Source organism: Pseudopipra pipra, chromosome 6, assembly GCF_036250125.1.
Source record: "Pseudopipra pipra isolate bDixPip1 chromosome 6, bDixPip1.hap1, whole genome shotgun sequence".
In the NCBI taxonomy this organism is placed as follows: Eukaryota; Metazoa; Chordata; class Aves; order Passeriformes; family Pipridae; genus Pseudopipra; species Pseudopipra pipra.
This window is the reverse complement of record NC_087554.1, coordinates 61,227,762-61,240,352: the sequence shown is the minus strand read 5'-3', so window position 1 is coordinate 61,240,352 and position 12,591 is coordinate 61,227,762. Positions and strand designations below refer to the sequence as shown.

Sequence of the window (12,591 nt, the reverse complement as noted above, 5' to 3'; positions counted from 1 at the left end):
AAACCCATGGGTGAATCCCTCAGCTCTCCCTCGGATGGAAATGGTGAGGTTTTGAGCTGCAAAATGACACTGGCCAGGGGTAGTACCTTCCAGAAGGACCTATTCATCCCTGGAACAATCCAACCAGTTCATGTTTTCACTCACAAAGCACCGTCATGACTCGTGATTTTGCTTTACATCAGGTCACACAGGGCACAAGGTGTGGATAAAGGCCTTTTAATTAATTCCCAGCTCTCTGCAAGAGCCTTGGGGCTCTCGGCTGCAGAGAGATGTTCCTGCTCACACCTCTGCTGAAAGGTGGGTAACAGACCCTGCTGGCAGCTGCTTGGTTGGTCTCTGCAGGTACAGGCAGAACCCAAGCCTGATGTTCACAGCCTTCCCCCTTCCCCCGCCCCTCTCCCGGGTGCCACGGGACACAAGGTGTGAAAGAACCGCAGAGAGCTAGAGGGAGACATTTGTAGCTACCTCACTGGGAACTTTTTGGGAAGCACTTTTTTCAAGAAGCAAGCCCCTTGCCTCCAAAGGGCTTACTCCAATCTATAGTTTCCTTGGGGAACACCAGCGCACGCCTAAGACAGCCCAGCAAGGCTGAATTCCTTCTGGTCCTTTCAGAACAGGCACTCCAGCTCTAGCTCCTGTTGCTCCAAGTGTGTTTTCCAGGTTCAGACCAGTGTGTCCTGTGGAGGTCGATGCTTGAATAAACACCTCCACAGCTTTTCGGGGTGCGACTGGTAAGGCGACTTTATTATAAAAGTGGGGTAAAACTGAATGGCCTAAAGGGAGGAACAAAAAGAGCACTGGACAAAAGGGCTCCAGCCTTAAATAACATGGGTAGGGAAGGCACTGGAACAGAAGGTGGGGTTCCGGCGGAGCTTGCAAATTATGACCATATAAGGAAAAAAAAACATAAATATGCATCAACCAATCAGAACACAAGAATCACATAAAAAGGTATAACCTATACAAAACCATACAATGACAATAAACCAAATACAGAATTTATAATTTTCAATCCCTTAACAGTGTCCAGCAAGATCTTTAAGTGCACTTAATGTTGTGGAAGTGGCCCTTCAGGACAGAGCCTTTTGCAGCCTGAAGTGCCCTTGTCCCTGTGTGTGTGTGCCCACGGGGCAAGGGGCAAAAGCAAGGCAGGAGCGGGCCCGTGAGCTGCAGGGCTGAGGTTTGTGGCAATTGAGTTCCACAAAGATACAGGTCAGGGGGAGAAAGCAGATGTTTATTAATGTAAGGGGAAGGGGAGGGATGAAGCTTGTTAAGCTAATGGGAAAGGGAGGGATGAAGTGTGGGCAAGAGAAGGGAAGGGGAGGGAAGAGAAAGTTTGGGAAGGTTTGGCAAGGGGAGGGGAGGGAAGGGAAGGTTTGGGAAGGTTTGGGGAGGGGAGAGGAGAGGAGGGGAGGGGAGGGAAGTGGAGGGAAGGGAAGATTTGGGGAGGGGAAGGGAGAGGGGGGAAGGTTTGGGGAGGGAAGGAAAGGGGAGAGAGGGGAAGGAGGGGATGGGAGGGGAGCTGATATTAATCTAAGGGGAAGGGGAAGGATGAATCTTCTTAAGCTAAGGGGAAAGGGAGGGATGAAGTGTGGACAGGGGAAGGTTTGGAAAGATTTGGGAAGGGAAGGTTTGGAAAGATTTGGGAAGGGAAGGTTTGGGAAGGTTTGAGAAGGGAAGGGAATGGAAAGTTTGGGAAGGGGAGGGAAGAGAAGGTTTGGGGAGAAGAGGAGAGGGGAGTGGAGAGGAGGGGAGGTTTGGGAAGCTTTGGGGCAGAAAGGGAAGGGCAGTGGGGGGAAGGGAAGGGGTGGAGGGGAAGGGAAGGGGTTGAGGGGAGCTGATATTTATTAATCTAAGGGAAAAGGAAGGGATGAAGTGTGGGCAGGAGAAGGTTTGGGAAGGAAAGGGAAGGTTTGGGAATGTTTGGGATGGTTTGGGAAGGGAAGAGAAGGTTTGGGAATGTTTGGGATGGTTTGGGAAGGGAAGAGAAGGTTTGGGAAGGGAAAGGAAAGGAAGGGGAGGGGAAGTTTGGGAAGTGAAGAGAAGGTTTGGGAAGGTTTGGGATGGTTTGGGAAGGGAAGAGAAGGTTTGGGAAGGTTTGGGATGGTTTGGGAAGGGAAGAAAAGGTTTGGGAATGTTTGGGATGGTTTGGGAAGGGAAGAGAAGGTTTGGGAATGTTTGGGATGGTTTGGGAAGGGAAGAGAAGGTTTGGGAAGGTTTGGGATGGTTTGGGAAGGGAAGAGAAGGTTTGGGAAGGTTTGGGATGGTTTGGGAAGGGAAGAGAAGGTTTGGGAAGGTTTGGGATGGTTTGGGAAGGGAAGGGAAGGGGAGAAAAGGTTTGGGAAGGGAAGGGAAGGTTTGGGAATGTTTGGGATGGTTTGGAAAGGGAAGAGAAGGTTTGGGAAGGTTTGGGATGGTTTGGGAAGGGAAGGGGAGAGAAGGGAAGGGAAGGGGCTGTCCATGGAGATGGGCAGGCCAGGAGCTGCCTGGCCTTGCCGGCTGGCTCAGTTGGGCCCAGCATCAGCTGAATCTCCAGCTCCGCTGAGAAGTGGTCTCGTCCCTTGGTCTTCCGGTGCTGTTGGAGGGACGCAGGTTGTCTGGCTGGAGATTACTTTGTTACTGCCCGTCTGAAAGCGGACAAGAATTCAGTCCGCATGGTGCAGTAGGACGGGCAGTCGTCTTGGCTGATGGCTTCAAAGGCTGGAAGAGAGAGGAACGGAGCCACGGTCAGAGCCTGGATGTGCGGGAACCCAAGGAGACCCTCCTGTCGGGGCCATCCCAGCCAGTTCTTGCCGTGGCCAGGAGGGAGCAGGGGTCAACAGGATGAGCGGGAAGGTGCTGGCCCCCAGTCCTCCCCCTGCCCCTGAAATGTGTCCCTGCTCTGCCCACAGCACCCCTTGTCCGTGCAGGGAGCAGAGCCCCGCGCATGCAGGGCAGGGATTGCAGCTCCCTGCCCAGGGTCTGTGCTCCCCCCTGCCAGTCCCCAGTGAGAGCCCACTGTCCTCACTCACCCCTCATGAGGAGCTGCAGGTCTTGCATGTGCCAGGCAGCAATCCCTGGGAACAGAGAGCGTGTCAGGGCCCCAGCAGCACAGCTACCCCCCCACGGCCTCCTGGCCTGGCAGGGCTGAGCCGGGGCCTTCCCGCATCGGGACACCCAAGGGTGTGGCTGGCAGAGGGCAGCAGCAGCTGCCAGGGCACTCGGGGCTCCCCAGCACATCCCTGTGCCCATCCTGCTGCTGCTGGAGCAGCTGGGGCTGGGGCCGAGCTGCAGTGGGGAGGGAGGGACCGCGGGCTTGTGGCTCACCCATGAACCTGACGGCCGCCTCTCGCAGGGGCTGCTGTGGGCTCTGGAGGTAGGGCAGGGCCTGGTGCAGGTGTTCAGCCCTTCGGCTCACGTCCTTGTCCATCTGCAGAGAGCAGGGGGGTGTCTGTGGCTGCAGCAGTGGCAGGGGCACAGGGCCAGCCCTGCACACTGGGTACTGGGGCCTGGGGCTTGTCCAGCCTGGGGCTGGATCTTTGGGGTCATCCTTACCAGGCAATCGCAGAACTTGAAGTGCTGCTCTTTCCTCAGCAGCTTCTCCAGGTCCCTTCTCTTGAGGAACCTGGCAGCGCAAAGCAGCACTTCCCGAGAGGCCTGCAGAGCAGCAGAGAGTGGGACATGGCACCACAGCCCAGGGCACAGCCCCTGTGTCCCTGCTCCAAGGCCAGCAGGAGGCTGGAGCCCTTGAGGCTCCAGGGCAGGAGGCAGCCCAGCCTTGTGCACAGGGACACCAGAGCCCACGAGTGCTCACCTCTGCCACGCACTGGTTCTCGTCATGCCCATGGATGAAGAGTGGGACCAGGCTCTGGTGCACCTGAGTCTCCAAGAGCTGTGTTCCCTCTTCTGCCAGCACCTCCATTACCTCTCGGAAGAGGCGAATGGAGAGCAGCTGCACATGGGTGTTGTCCTGGGGCAAAAGAGGATAAAAAGACCTCAGCACTAGCTGCTCCAGGCCCACCAGGTACAGGCACAGGCCTGAACATCCACAGGGCAAAGTTTCATGGCAGCACTCAGTGCCTGGAGGTGGAGGGCACAAAGCCTTACATTGTCAAAGAGTGTCCGGAGCGCCTCAGCCAGCTTGGGGGCAGTGAAGATGAATGCCCGAATATCTTCATCCCGGAGCACACTCTCAAACACAGAGAGGGTCATCACAACCAGCTCTCCATCTGCATCAGGCAGCAGCTCCAGGAGGTGTTGGGACAGGCTGCAGATGCTTTCGGCCTGTGTGGAACACAGTGCTGTGCTGTCAAGACCTGAACAGCTGCCCCACCAACAGCTCTCTGGCAGTGCAACCCCACGCTGCTGCCCCAGGGTCCAGAGGCCAAAGGCCTGTCCCACAGGGCCTGGACAGCAGAAGAGGGAGGCAGGAGAGCTGGGAGGAGCATCCACAGCTCCCAAAGCCCAGCCAAACCCAAGCGCCTCCCTTCCCCAGCCCCAGGTTGCCCATGTGGCTTCAGCCAGGTGTCCCCTTCTCACCATTGAGGGATCCACAGCAAGCACCAGGAGGCCTCTGAGTGCCAGGCGCTGCCTCTCTGGGCACTGGCTCTGCAGGTTCCTCAACAGGATGGGCAGGACCCTGTCACGACATTTACTCCCATCCAGAAAGTCCAGGACCTGGAAGGCAGAGAGCAGTGATGGGGTGCCTGGGCAGCAGGAGCCGGGAGCTGCCCAGGGCTGGGCCCAGGCAGCAGCACAGAGGGCAGAGAGGGGGAGGCAGGCAGGCCAGGCAGCGCTGGCCATCAGGCTCACCTCCACAAGGAAGGCCAGGGCAGGCAGCTCCCAACGAGGGTGTTCAGTGCTGAGCAGCCCCAGCAGGTGGATTGCCATGGGGGAATAGAAAGGGACCAAGACGTGGCGCATCTCCCTGTCAGGGGGAAAGAAGGAACCATGGAGCCTGAGCAGGGTGGGCAAAGCTCTCCCAGCAGGCTGTGTGGGGTGGCCCGTGCCCAGGGCAGAGATGCCGGGGGCAGTGGGGACGAGGGTGTCTCACCTGGCCAGCAGCCCCACTGCATAGTGCTGGGTGTCAGCACAGAGGAGCGTGTCCCAGCCACACCTGCGCTCCACTGACACCACCTCATTGTCCCACTGCAGCCGGCACAGCAGGGCCTTGATGGTCTGGACCAAAAACCTGTGTGCAGAGCAAAGGCCAGGTCATGCTGGGAGCCCTGGCCCCAGCCCCGAGGGCATGGCAGGGAGAGAGGACTGGGATGGAGCACCTGTTGGGCTGGGTGGGGAGGCGGTGTTGCTCCAGGCATCCCCTCCAGAAGCTGTTCACCTCTTCTGGCACCTGCTCTGTGCTCATGGACACTTGGAACAGCAGAGCCATGAGCAGGCGGGGGACGTAATTCATGAGTGCGTCCTGGCACCTGGGCTCCTGGATGATCAGCCACAGTGCCAGGGTTGCCTGCAATCAAAGCACGTGGAGACAGGGCTCAGTGCGAGGGGTCCATGTGTCAGGGCCTGAATGTGGGAGGGAGAGGCCAGGGGAGAGGCAGGGGGAGCAGCCTGCCTGTTGTCCCTGAACCTGCCCCTCAGCCACATTTGTAGCCCAAGGCCTGAGGCAGGGAGATGCAGGGGTGGGGGAGGTGACTTGGGGAGGAGCAAAGACCACTTCTAGAAACTCACAGTCACGGCAAAGACATCTCTGCTGTCACCATCGGAGGTGGACATTCCATGCACTGGCCAATCCTCCATCACTCGGAGCAGTACTGGCAGCACCTTCTCCACTGCTGTTCCCGAGGAGCCGATGCTTCTCCACATCATAGCAGCAGCTCTGTGGAGCCAGAGCTCTGGGTCAGGGGGGTCTCAGCCCCAGGGCCGTGGCCTGGTCAGTTTTGGGGGCCCATGTGACAGAGCCACAGTGCCTTGAGGGGCAGGGAAGGCACATGGCAGCAGGATCGGGGGCTGACAGGCCAAGGCTGGGAAATGGAGTGGCCCAAGGGTCCTGGAAGTCTCCATCTGCCTGGCAGACCACATGGGACAGGCTCTCCAGGGTGAGGGGTTGTAAGATATGGTGATCCCTGAGCCAGCAAGACAGCTGGGCCCTGTACCTGTCACACTCTGGGGCACAGCGCAGGAGAGTCATCACCACATTGTGTGGGTGTGCCTCAGCGAGCCTGCAGATGTTGGTGTGCATCGTGATCCCTGGAGCCATGTGGGAGGTGAGGCACTGGTGCATGGATCTCACGATGGTCGGCACCTGGAGAGGCAGTGGGGGACAGTTGAAGAGGTGCCAGAGGGAGCAGGTTGCCCAGCTTCCCCAAGAAGTGCTTCCCTTCCCACCACACAGTGTGGCCTCAAAGGCTTAGGGGCCAGCGGACCTGGCATGAGAGGCCACGAGACCCCTGGGGCACTTGAGCCCTGGCCACAGGCTGCTTACTTGCTGCTGATTGGAGACACCTTTCCCCTCTATAAATATCTGGAATGGGAGCTGTCTTGAATTTCTGTGGCCAGGTCTTTGTCCCTGGCCAGGAGGAGGCTGGACCCCACAAAACCCCAGGGCAGGAGGCAGCCCCTGCCACGGGGACCCCAGAGCCCACAAGTGCTCACCTCTGCCACGCACTGGTGCTCATCATAGTGCAGGAAGAACCACAGCACCAGGGTCTGATGCATCTGCATCTCCAAGGGCCTTGTTCCCCCTTCCACCAGTACCTCCATCACAGTTTGGAAGAAGTAAAAGGAGGACAGCTACAAATGGGTGCAGAGGAGAAAAAGAGGAGAAAAAGACCTCAGCACTGGATGCTCCAGGCCCATGAGATACAGGCGCAGGCCTGAACATCCACAGAGCACAAAGTTTCCTGGCAGCAGCCAGTGCCCGTGGACTGGGGACACAAAGCCTTACGTTGTCAAAGAGTGGTTGGAGCGCCTCAGCCAGCTTGGGGGCAGTGGAGATGAGTGCCCGAATGTCTTTGTCCCGGAGCATATTCACAAACACAGAGAGGGTCATCACGACCAGCTCTCCATCTTCCTCAGGCAGCAGCTCCAGGAGGTGTTGAGACAGGCTGCAGATGCTTTTGGCCTGTGTGGAACACAGTGCTGTGCTGTCAAGCCCTGAACAGCTGCCCCACCAAGAGCTCTCTGGCAGTGCAACCCCACGCTGCTGCCCCGGGGACCGGAGGCCAAAGGCCTGTCCCACAGGGCCTGGGCAGCTGTACAGGGAGGCAGGAGAGCTGGGAGGAGCATCCAGAGCTCCAAAGCCCAGCCAAGCCCAAGGGACTGCCTTCCCCAGCCCCAGGCTGCCCATGTGGCTTCAACTGGGTGTCCCCTTCTCACCACTGACAGATCCATCCAGAGCACCATGCGGCCTCGGAGAGCCAGGCGACGTCTCTCTGGGCACTGGCTCTGCAGGTGCCTTGACAGGATCTGCTCAACACTGCTGTGACATCTCCTTGCGTCCAGATAGTCCAGGACCTGGAAGGCAGAGAGCAGTGACAGGGTGCCCGGGCAGCAGGAGCCTGGAGCTGCCCAGGGCTGGGCCCAGGCAGCAGCACAGGGCACAGGCACCGTCCTGGGCAGCTGCGGCTGCCAGAGGGCAGAGAGGGGGAGGCAGCAGGGCCAGGCAGTGCTCGCCATCGGGCTCACCTCCACAAGGAACTCCAGGGCAGGCAGCTCCCAACGGGGGTCCTCAGTGCTGAGCAGCCCCAGCAGGTGGATTGCCAGTGGGGAATGGGAGGGGGTCAATTGGCGGCGCATCTCCCTGTCAGGGGGAAAAGCATGGAGCCTGAGCAGGGTGGACAAAGCTCCCAGTACTGACTCACAAAGTCCTGGTCTTTCTCCAGCAGGTCAGGATGGGATGTGAGCACTACGGCAGGTGGCTCCTTCTGTGAACCCGTCTCCCGCAGCCTTTTCCAAGCTGCTCGGCCATCCCTTGGGGCCAAGGCCCTTTGCCCCACGCCCACGGGAGCTGTGTGGGGTGCCCCGTGCCCTGGGTAGAGATGATGGGAGCAGCAGGGACAAAATTGTCTCACCTGACATGCAGACCCACTGCATAGTGATGGGTGTCGGAATTCAGGAGTGGGTCCCAGGCAAGCCTGCGCTTCCTTGCCATCAAAATATCCTCCCATGGCAGATGGCAGAGCACGGCCTTGATGGTCTGGACCAAGAACCTGTGTGCAGAGCAAAGGCCAGGTCATGCTGGGAGCCCTGGCCCCAGCCCCGAGGGCATGGCAGGGAGAGAGGACTGGGATGGAGCACCTGTTGGGCTGGGTGGGGAGGCGGTGTTGCTCCAGGCATCCCCTCCAGAAGCTGTTCACCTCTTCTGGCACCTGCTCTGTGCTCATGGACACTTGGAACAGCAGAGCCACGAGCAGGCGGGGGATGTAATTCATCACTGCATCCTGGCACTTGGGCTCCTGGATGATCAGCCACAGTGCCAGGGTTGCCTGCAATCAAAGCACGTGGAGACAGCGCTCAGTGTGAGAGGTCCATGTGTCAGGGCCTGAATGTGGGAGGAAGAGGCCAGGGGAGAGGCAGGGGGAGCAGCCGGCCTGTTGTCCCTGAACCTGCCCCTCAGCCACATTTGCAGCCCAAGGCCTGAGGCAGGGAGATGCAGGGGTGGGGGAGGATGGAGAGCCACGGGAGAGGTGATGTGAGGAGGAGAAAAGGCCACTTCTAGAAACTCACAGCCAGGGCAAACACGTCTCTGTTGTCGCCATCGGAGGTGGGCATTCCATGCACTGGCCAATCCTCCATCACGCGGAGCAGTACTGGCAGCACCTTCTCCACTGCTCTTCCTGAGGAGCCGATGCTTCTCCACATCATTGCAGCAGCTCTGTGGAGCCAGAGCTCTGCGTCAGGGGGGTCTCAGTCCTGGCACTGTGGCTTAGGGAGCTGTGGTGACCGAGGTGACAGAGCCACGGTGCCTTGAAAGGCAGGGAGGGCACATGGCAGTAGGATTGGGGGCTGACAGGCTGGGAAATGGAGGGGCCTGAGCATCCTGGAAGTCTCCATCTATCTGGCAGACCACATGGGACAGGCTCTCCAGGATGAGGGGTTGTAAGGGTTGGTGATCCCTGAGCCAGCAAGGCAGCTGGGCCCTGTACCTGTCACACTCTGGGGCACAGCGCAGGAGAGTCATCACCACATCACGTGGGTGTGCCTCAGCGAGCCTGCAGATGTCAGTGTGTGGAGACACGTGGAATGTGAGGTCGTGGTGGATGGACCAAACGATGGCCGGCACCTGGAGAGGCAGTGGAGGAGAGCTGGGGAGCTGCCAGAGTGAGCAGGTTGCCCAGCTTCCCCGAGAAGTGCTTCCCTTCCCACCACACTCTGCTGGCCTCAAAGTCTTAGGGGGCCAGCGGACCCGGCTCGAGAGGCCACGAGACCCCGGGGGACTTAAACCCTGGCCACAGGCTGCTTACTGGCTTCCAACTGGAGACACCTTTGCCCTCCAAAAACTGCACATTGGGAGCATCAGTCACACTCTCAGCTGGCGTGGTGTCAGTGTTTCCGATGCCCTCACTCGTGGTGTCACCCTCTGCCATGAGATCACTTGTTGTGGTTTCAGCGTCGGTCATGGCAGTCTCAGGGTTTGCTGCGTCATCCATCGGTACCTCATCAGAGCTTGCTGTGCCCTCAGTCGGCATCGGGGTGATGTCAGCCTGTGCCACGAGATCAATGTTGGAGCCGGTTTTGTCACCAGGCAAAGCGGTGTCAGGCTTTGCTGTGCCGTCCATCGGTGCCACCTCAGAGTGTGATGTGCCATCAATGGCCATGGGCGCCATGTCGGCCTTGGCCATGACATCAGTGGCTGCGGTGTCAAAGCTGGTTGTATCTTCAGCCAAAGTGTTGTCAGGCTTTACTCTGCAATCAGTGGGTTCTGTGATGTCCTTCACAATGAGATCGGCCAGTGTGGTGTCAGGGTTGGCCGTGTCCTCGGTCACAGCGGTGTCAGAGGTTGCCATGCGATTGATCAGCTCGGTGCTGCCATCAGTCTTCTCCTTGAGCTCAGCTGGCCTGGTGTCAGGCTCTGCCATGAGCTCGGGTGGTGTGCTCCTGGGTGTTCTGCGCCGAATGCGCATGATTTTCAGCAACCTCTGCAGCAGAAGAAAGGGCAGGGAAGAGAGGGAAGCCCGAGGGAGCGTTCCACCAGCAGTGCCAGGCTGAGCAGGGACAGCAGGCCCAGCCCAGGGGGGGATGGCTGCAGGTACCTGAACTGCTCTGCGGAAGCGGCCACGGGGGCGGTCCTGCTCCTCTGTCCGGTCCTGGCCTGGATCTGTCAAAGAGGGAGGGCAGGCAGAGCTGAGGGGCTGCAGGAGAGGCCAGGGAACACAGCCCAGCCCTGCGCTCCAGAGGCAGGGCCAGCCCTGGGGTGCCCAGTGGATGGAGCAGGGATGTTGAGGATGGTGGCCTTGGCCCCTCTTCCCCCCTCCTTTTTCCCTGAGCGTGTCCACAGGGGACAGGAAGGGGCCAAGCTGGCTGCAGCCACCAGCCCTGTGGCCCAGCTCCAGCACTCACCCTGCTGCTGGGGCTCCTCAGCTTGCTGTGCTGGGGCCGCCCCAGGGCCTCTCCCGTTCCTCTTCCTCCTGAACAACCTGAACAGGCTGAAGCGTCTCCCTGCCATCCCACAGTGTGGTCTCAAGGGAACTTGCACGAGAGACGCCTTAGAAAAAACCCTGGTGGGCAAATGTCAAAAAATTGCCGCGAGGGCACCTTCCACAGGGACTGCAGGTGACCAAGTCCCGTGGTCTGGCCTCGAGGGCACCTTCCACAGGGACTGCAGGTGACCAAGGCCCGTGGCCTGGCCTCGAGGGCCACTCCCACAGGGAGTGTGGATGCCTCGGAAAAACCTCCGGGTCACCAACTCCTGGGGTCTGGCCTCGAGGGAACTTGCAAAAAAAAGAACTCTCAGAATCGCTTCGGGTCAGCAACGAATGAGTTGGCTGCGAGGAGACTCCTCACAGCACCGCTCAGTCCCGTCCTGACCAGACGCGTGCTCCGAGCACTGTGGCGCGGCCGCGTTGACGCCCAACACCTATATCAGGATGTGTCACAAAGGGCCCTTGGACACCCTGCCCTGTCCCATCCCATTGACGACGGTCACCGTGTCACAAAGGGCCCTGTGACACACAGACACGGGCCCTGAGGCCTCCCCCAACCTTGGCCAACTTGCCCCAGGTTGGAAGGAATGCATTCCCTAAAGCATCTGAGACAGCTGGATGTGAACTTTAGGAATGGCTCCAAAAAGGAGCAAACACTCCCCTCCTGCACCTGCTCATGGCAGCAGAAGGAGCCCCCTCGGGAGAAGTCCTCGCTGGTGGCCATCTGAACAGGGGGCTGTGACACAGAGGAGCAACGTGTGGGCAAGGGCACGAATGCTGCTCTGACCCCTTTGACCACGGCTGCACTGAAATCAGCAGCAACTCATTTGGCTTCAGATGGTCCATTGAGTCAATCTCAAAAACTAAACAGAAGCAAAAAAACCTGGCACTGTTTGGTTTGCAAAGGGTTTTTTATTAAGGGATAAGAATAGAGTTGTTCTGATAAGGGATAAAAGTCCTCAAGGAATAAAAGTTCCCTCAGTCTTCCAAAAGCACCCCAAACAAGGGAGGGTATTGCAAAAACACTGATCCTTCCTCTGCTGCAGAGTGGGGACGGGCCAGGAAAGTTTTGAAGGGCTCGAAAATACAAACTGAAATCTGTATTGGATGATTTGGAGTTGAGAGAGCAAGTGCTCCAGCCTTTCTAAGGCTTTCCAACTCATCCTAGGGACACTCGGGTGAGGTGCTTTAAAGTTCAGGCTGTCTTGAAATCTTGCCTGCAGCCATGAGGGAGTCCTGGTAAAGTCTTCTAAGAACTGTGGGTTACTCCTGGTGGTCAGGGTGGGTTCTGCCCTGGTTCCTGTGGACTCCAAGGGACAGCTCTAAGTAAGGAGGAGAGAGAGGACTAAAATGTCCAGTGACAACTAGTGATGTTCTTGAGAGAGGAGATGAGGGGATTTTTCATTTGTGGGTGTTGTGATAGCAGAGGAGTGACAAGACACAGAAGTGAGAGCAGATACACAGAGGAGAAAGAGAAATGTTTCTTTTGGACAAGCTCACTGCTGGGCATGGAGAAAGCCAAGAAGGCAGGAATATTCAAACCAGGGCAAAATAAAACTACCCACAATTATCACAGCTCGTGCTAAAATGCATTTCAGAGGAAACATCAATGCCCCTCCCTCCCAACCCCCAGCACCTCCCTCATCCAAAAGCCCCCAAAGAACTAAATCCTCAACTCTTTGATGAGAAAGGAGGACTGTGTTTAATTGGCCATAAAAGCTGTTAAAAGGTCTGGAGATGGTCGCTGCTGGACACAAGATCCCCGAGCGTGTGGTGGCTGGATTTTGTATGTTTTGGTAATTTCTAAGGTGAAGCCTGTGTTCCTCCCTCGGCTGACCTGTCCTATCTGAGCTCCAAAAAATTTTCCACACTTCTTTTCTCTAGCTAATTGGGATGATCCAGGAAACTTAAAAGCCTGGGATGGAGCCCTCTCAGAAGTCTGCTAAAAGACTCTACATGTTTTTCTGGCAGAAGGGTTGCTTCCCTGTGAGGAACGATAACATTGCTGAAG

At 57.9% G+C, this 12,591-nt stretch overlaps 1 protein-coding gene and 1 long non-coding RNA gene across 2 annotated transcripts; both read right to left on the bottom strand.

Annotated features, from left to right (window-relative positions):
• Positions 1 to 2,073: 2,073 nt before the first annotated feature.
• LOC135416753 (maestro heat-like repeat-containing protein family member 6) lies at positions 2,074 to 11,002 on the bottom strand. The gene is made up of 15 exons (XM_064660073.1): positions 10,498 to 11,002; positions 10,191 to 10,255; positions 9,402 to 10,076; positions 9,084 to 9,220; positions 8,665 to 8,812; positions 8,236 to 8,423; positions 5,033 to 5,170; positions 4,792 to 4,906; positions 4,519 to 4,656; positions 4,087 to 4,263; positions 3,794 to 3,949; positions 3,535 to 3,636; positions 3,307 to 3,409; positions 3,012 to 3,056; positions 2,074 to 2,700 (listed from the first exon to the last, which is right to left on the bottom strand). The coding sequence occupies exons 1-15, from the start codon at positions 10,601 to 10,603 to the stop codon at positions 2,609 to 2,611; spliced, it is 2,385 nt and encodes a 794-aa protein (XP_064516143.1). The 5' UTR covers positions 10,604 to 11,002; the 3' UTR covers positions 2,074 to 2,608.
• LOC135416413 (uncharacterized) lies at positions 5,411 to 6,135 on the bottom strand. Its single transcript, XR_010431573.1, has 3 exons — positions 6,093 to 6,135; positions 5,668 to 5,815; positions 5,411 to 5,446 (listed from the first exon to the last, which is right to left on the bottom strand). It is a non-coding gene; the product is annotated as an uncharacterized LOC135416413 (long non-coding RNA).
• Positions 11,003 to 12,591: the final 1,589 nt, after the last annotated feature.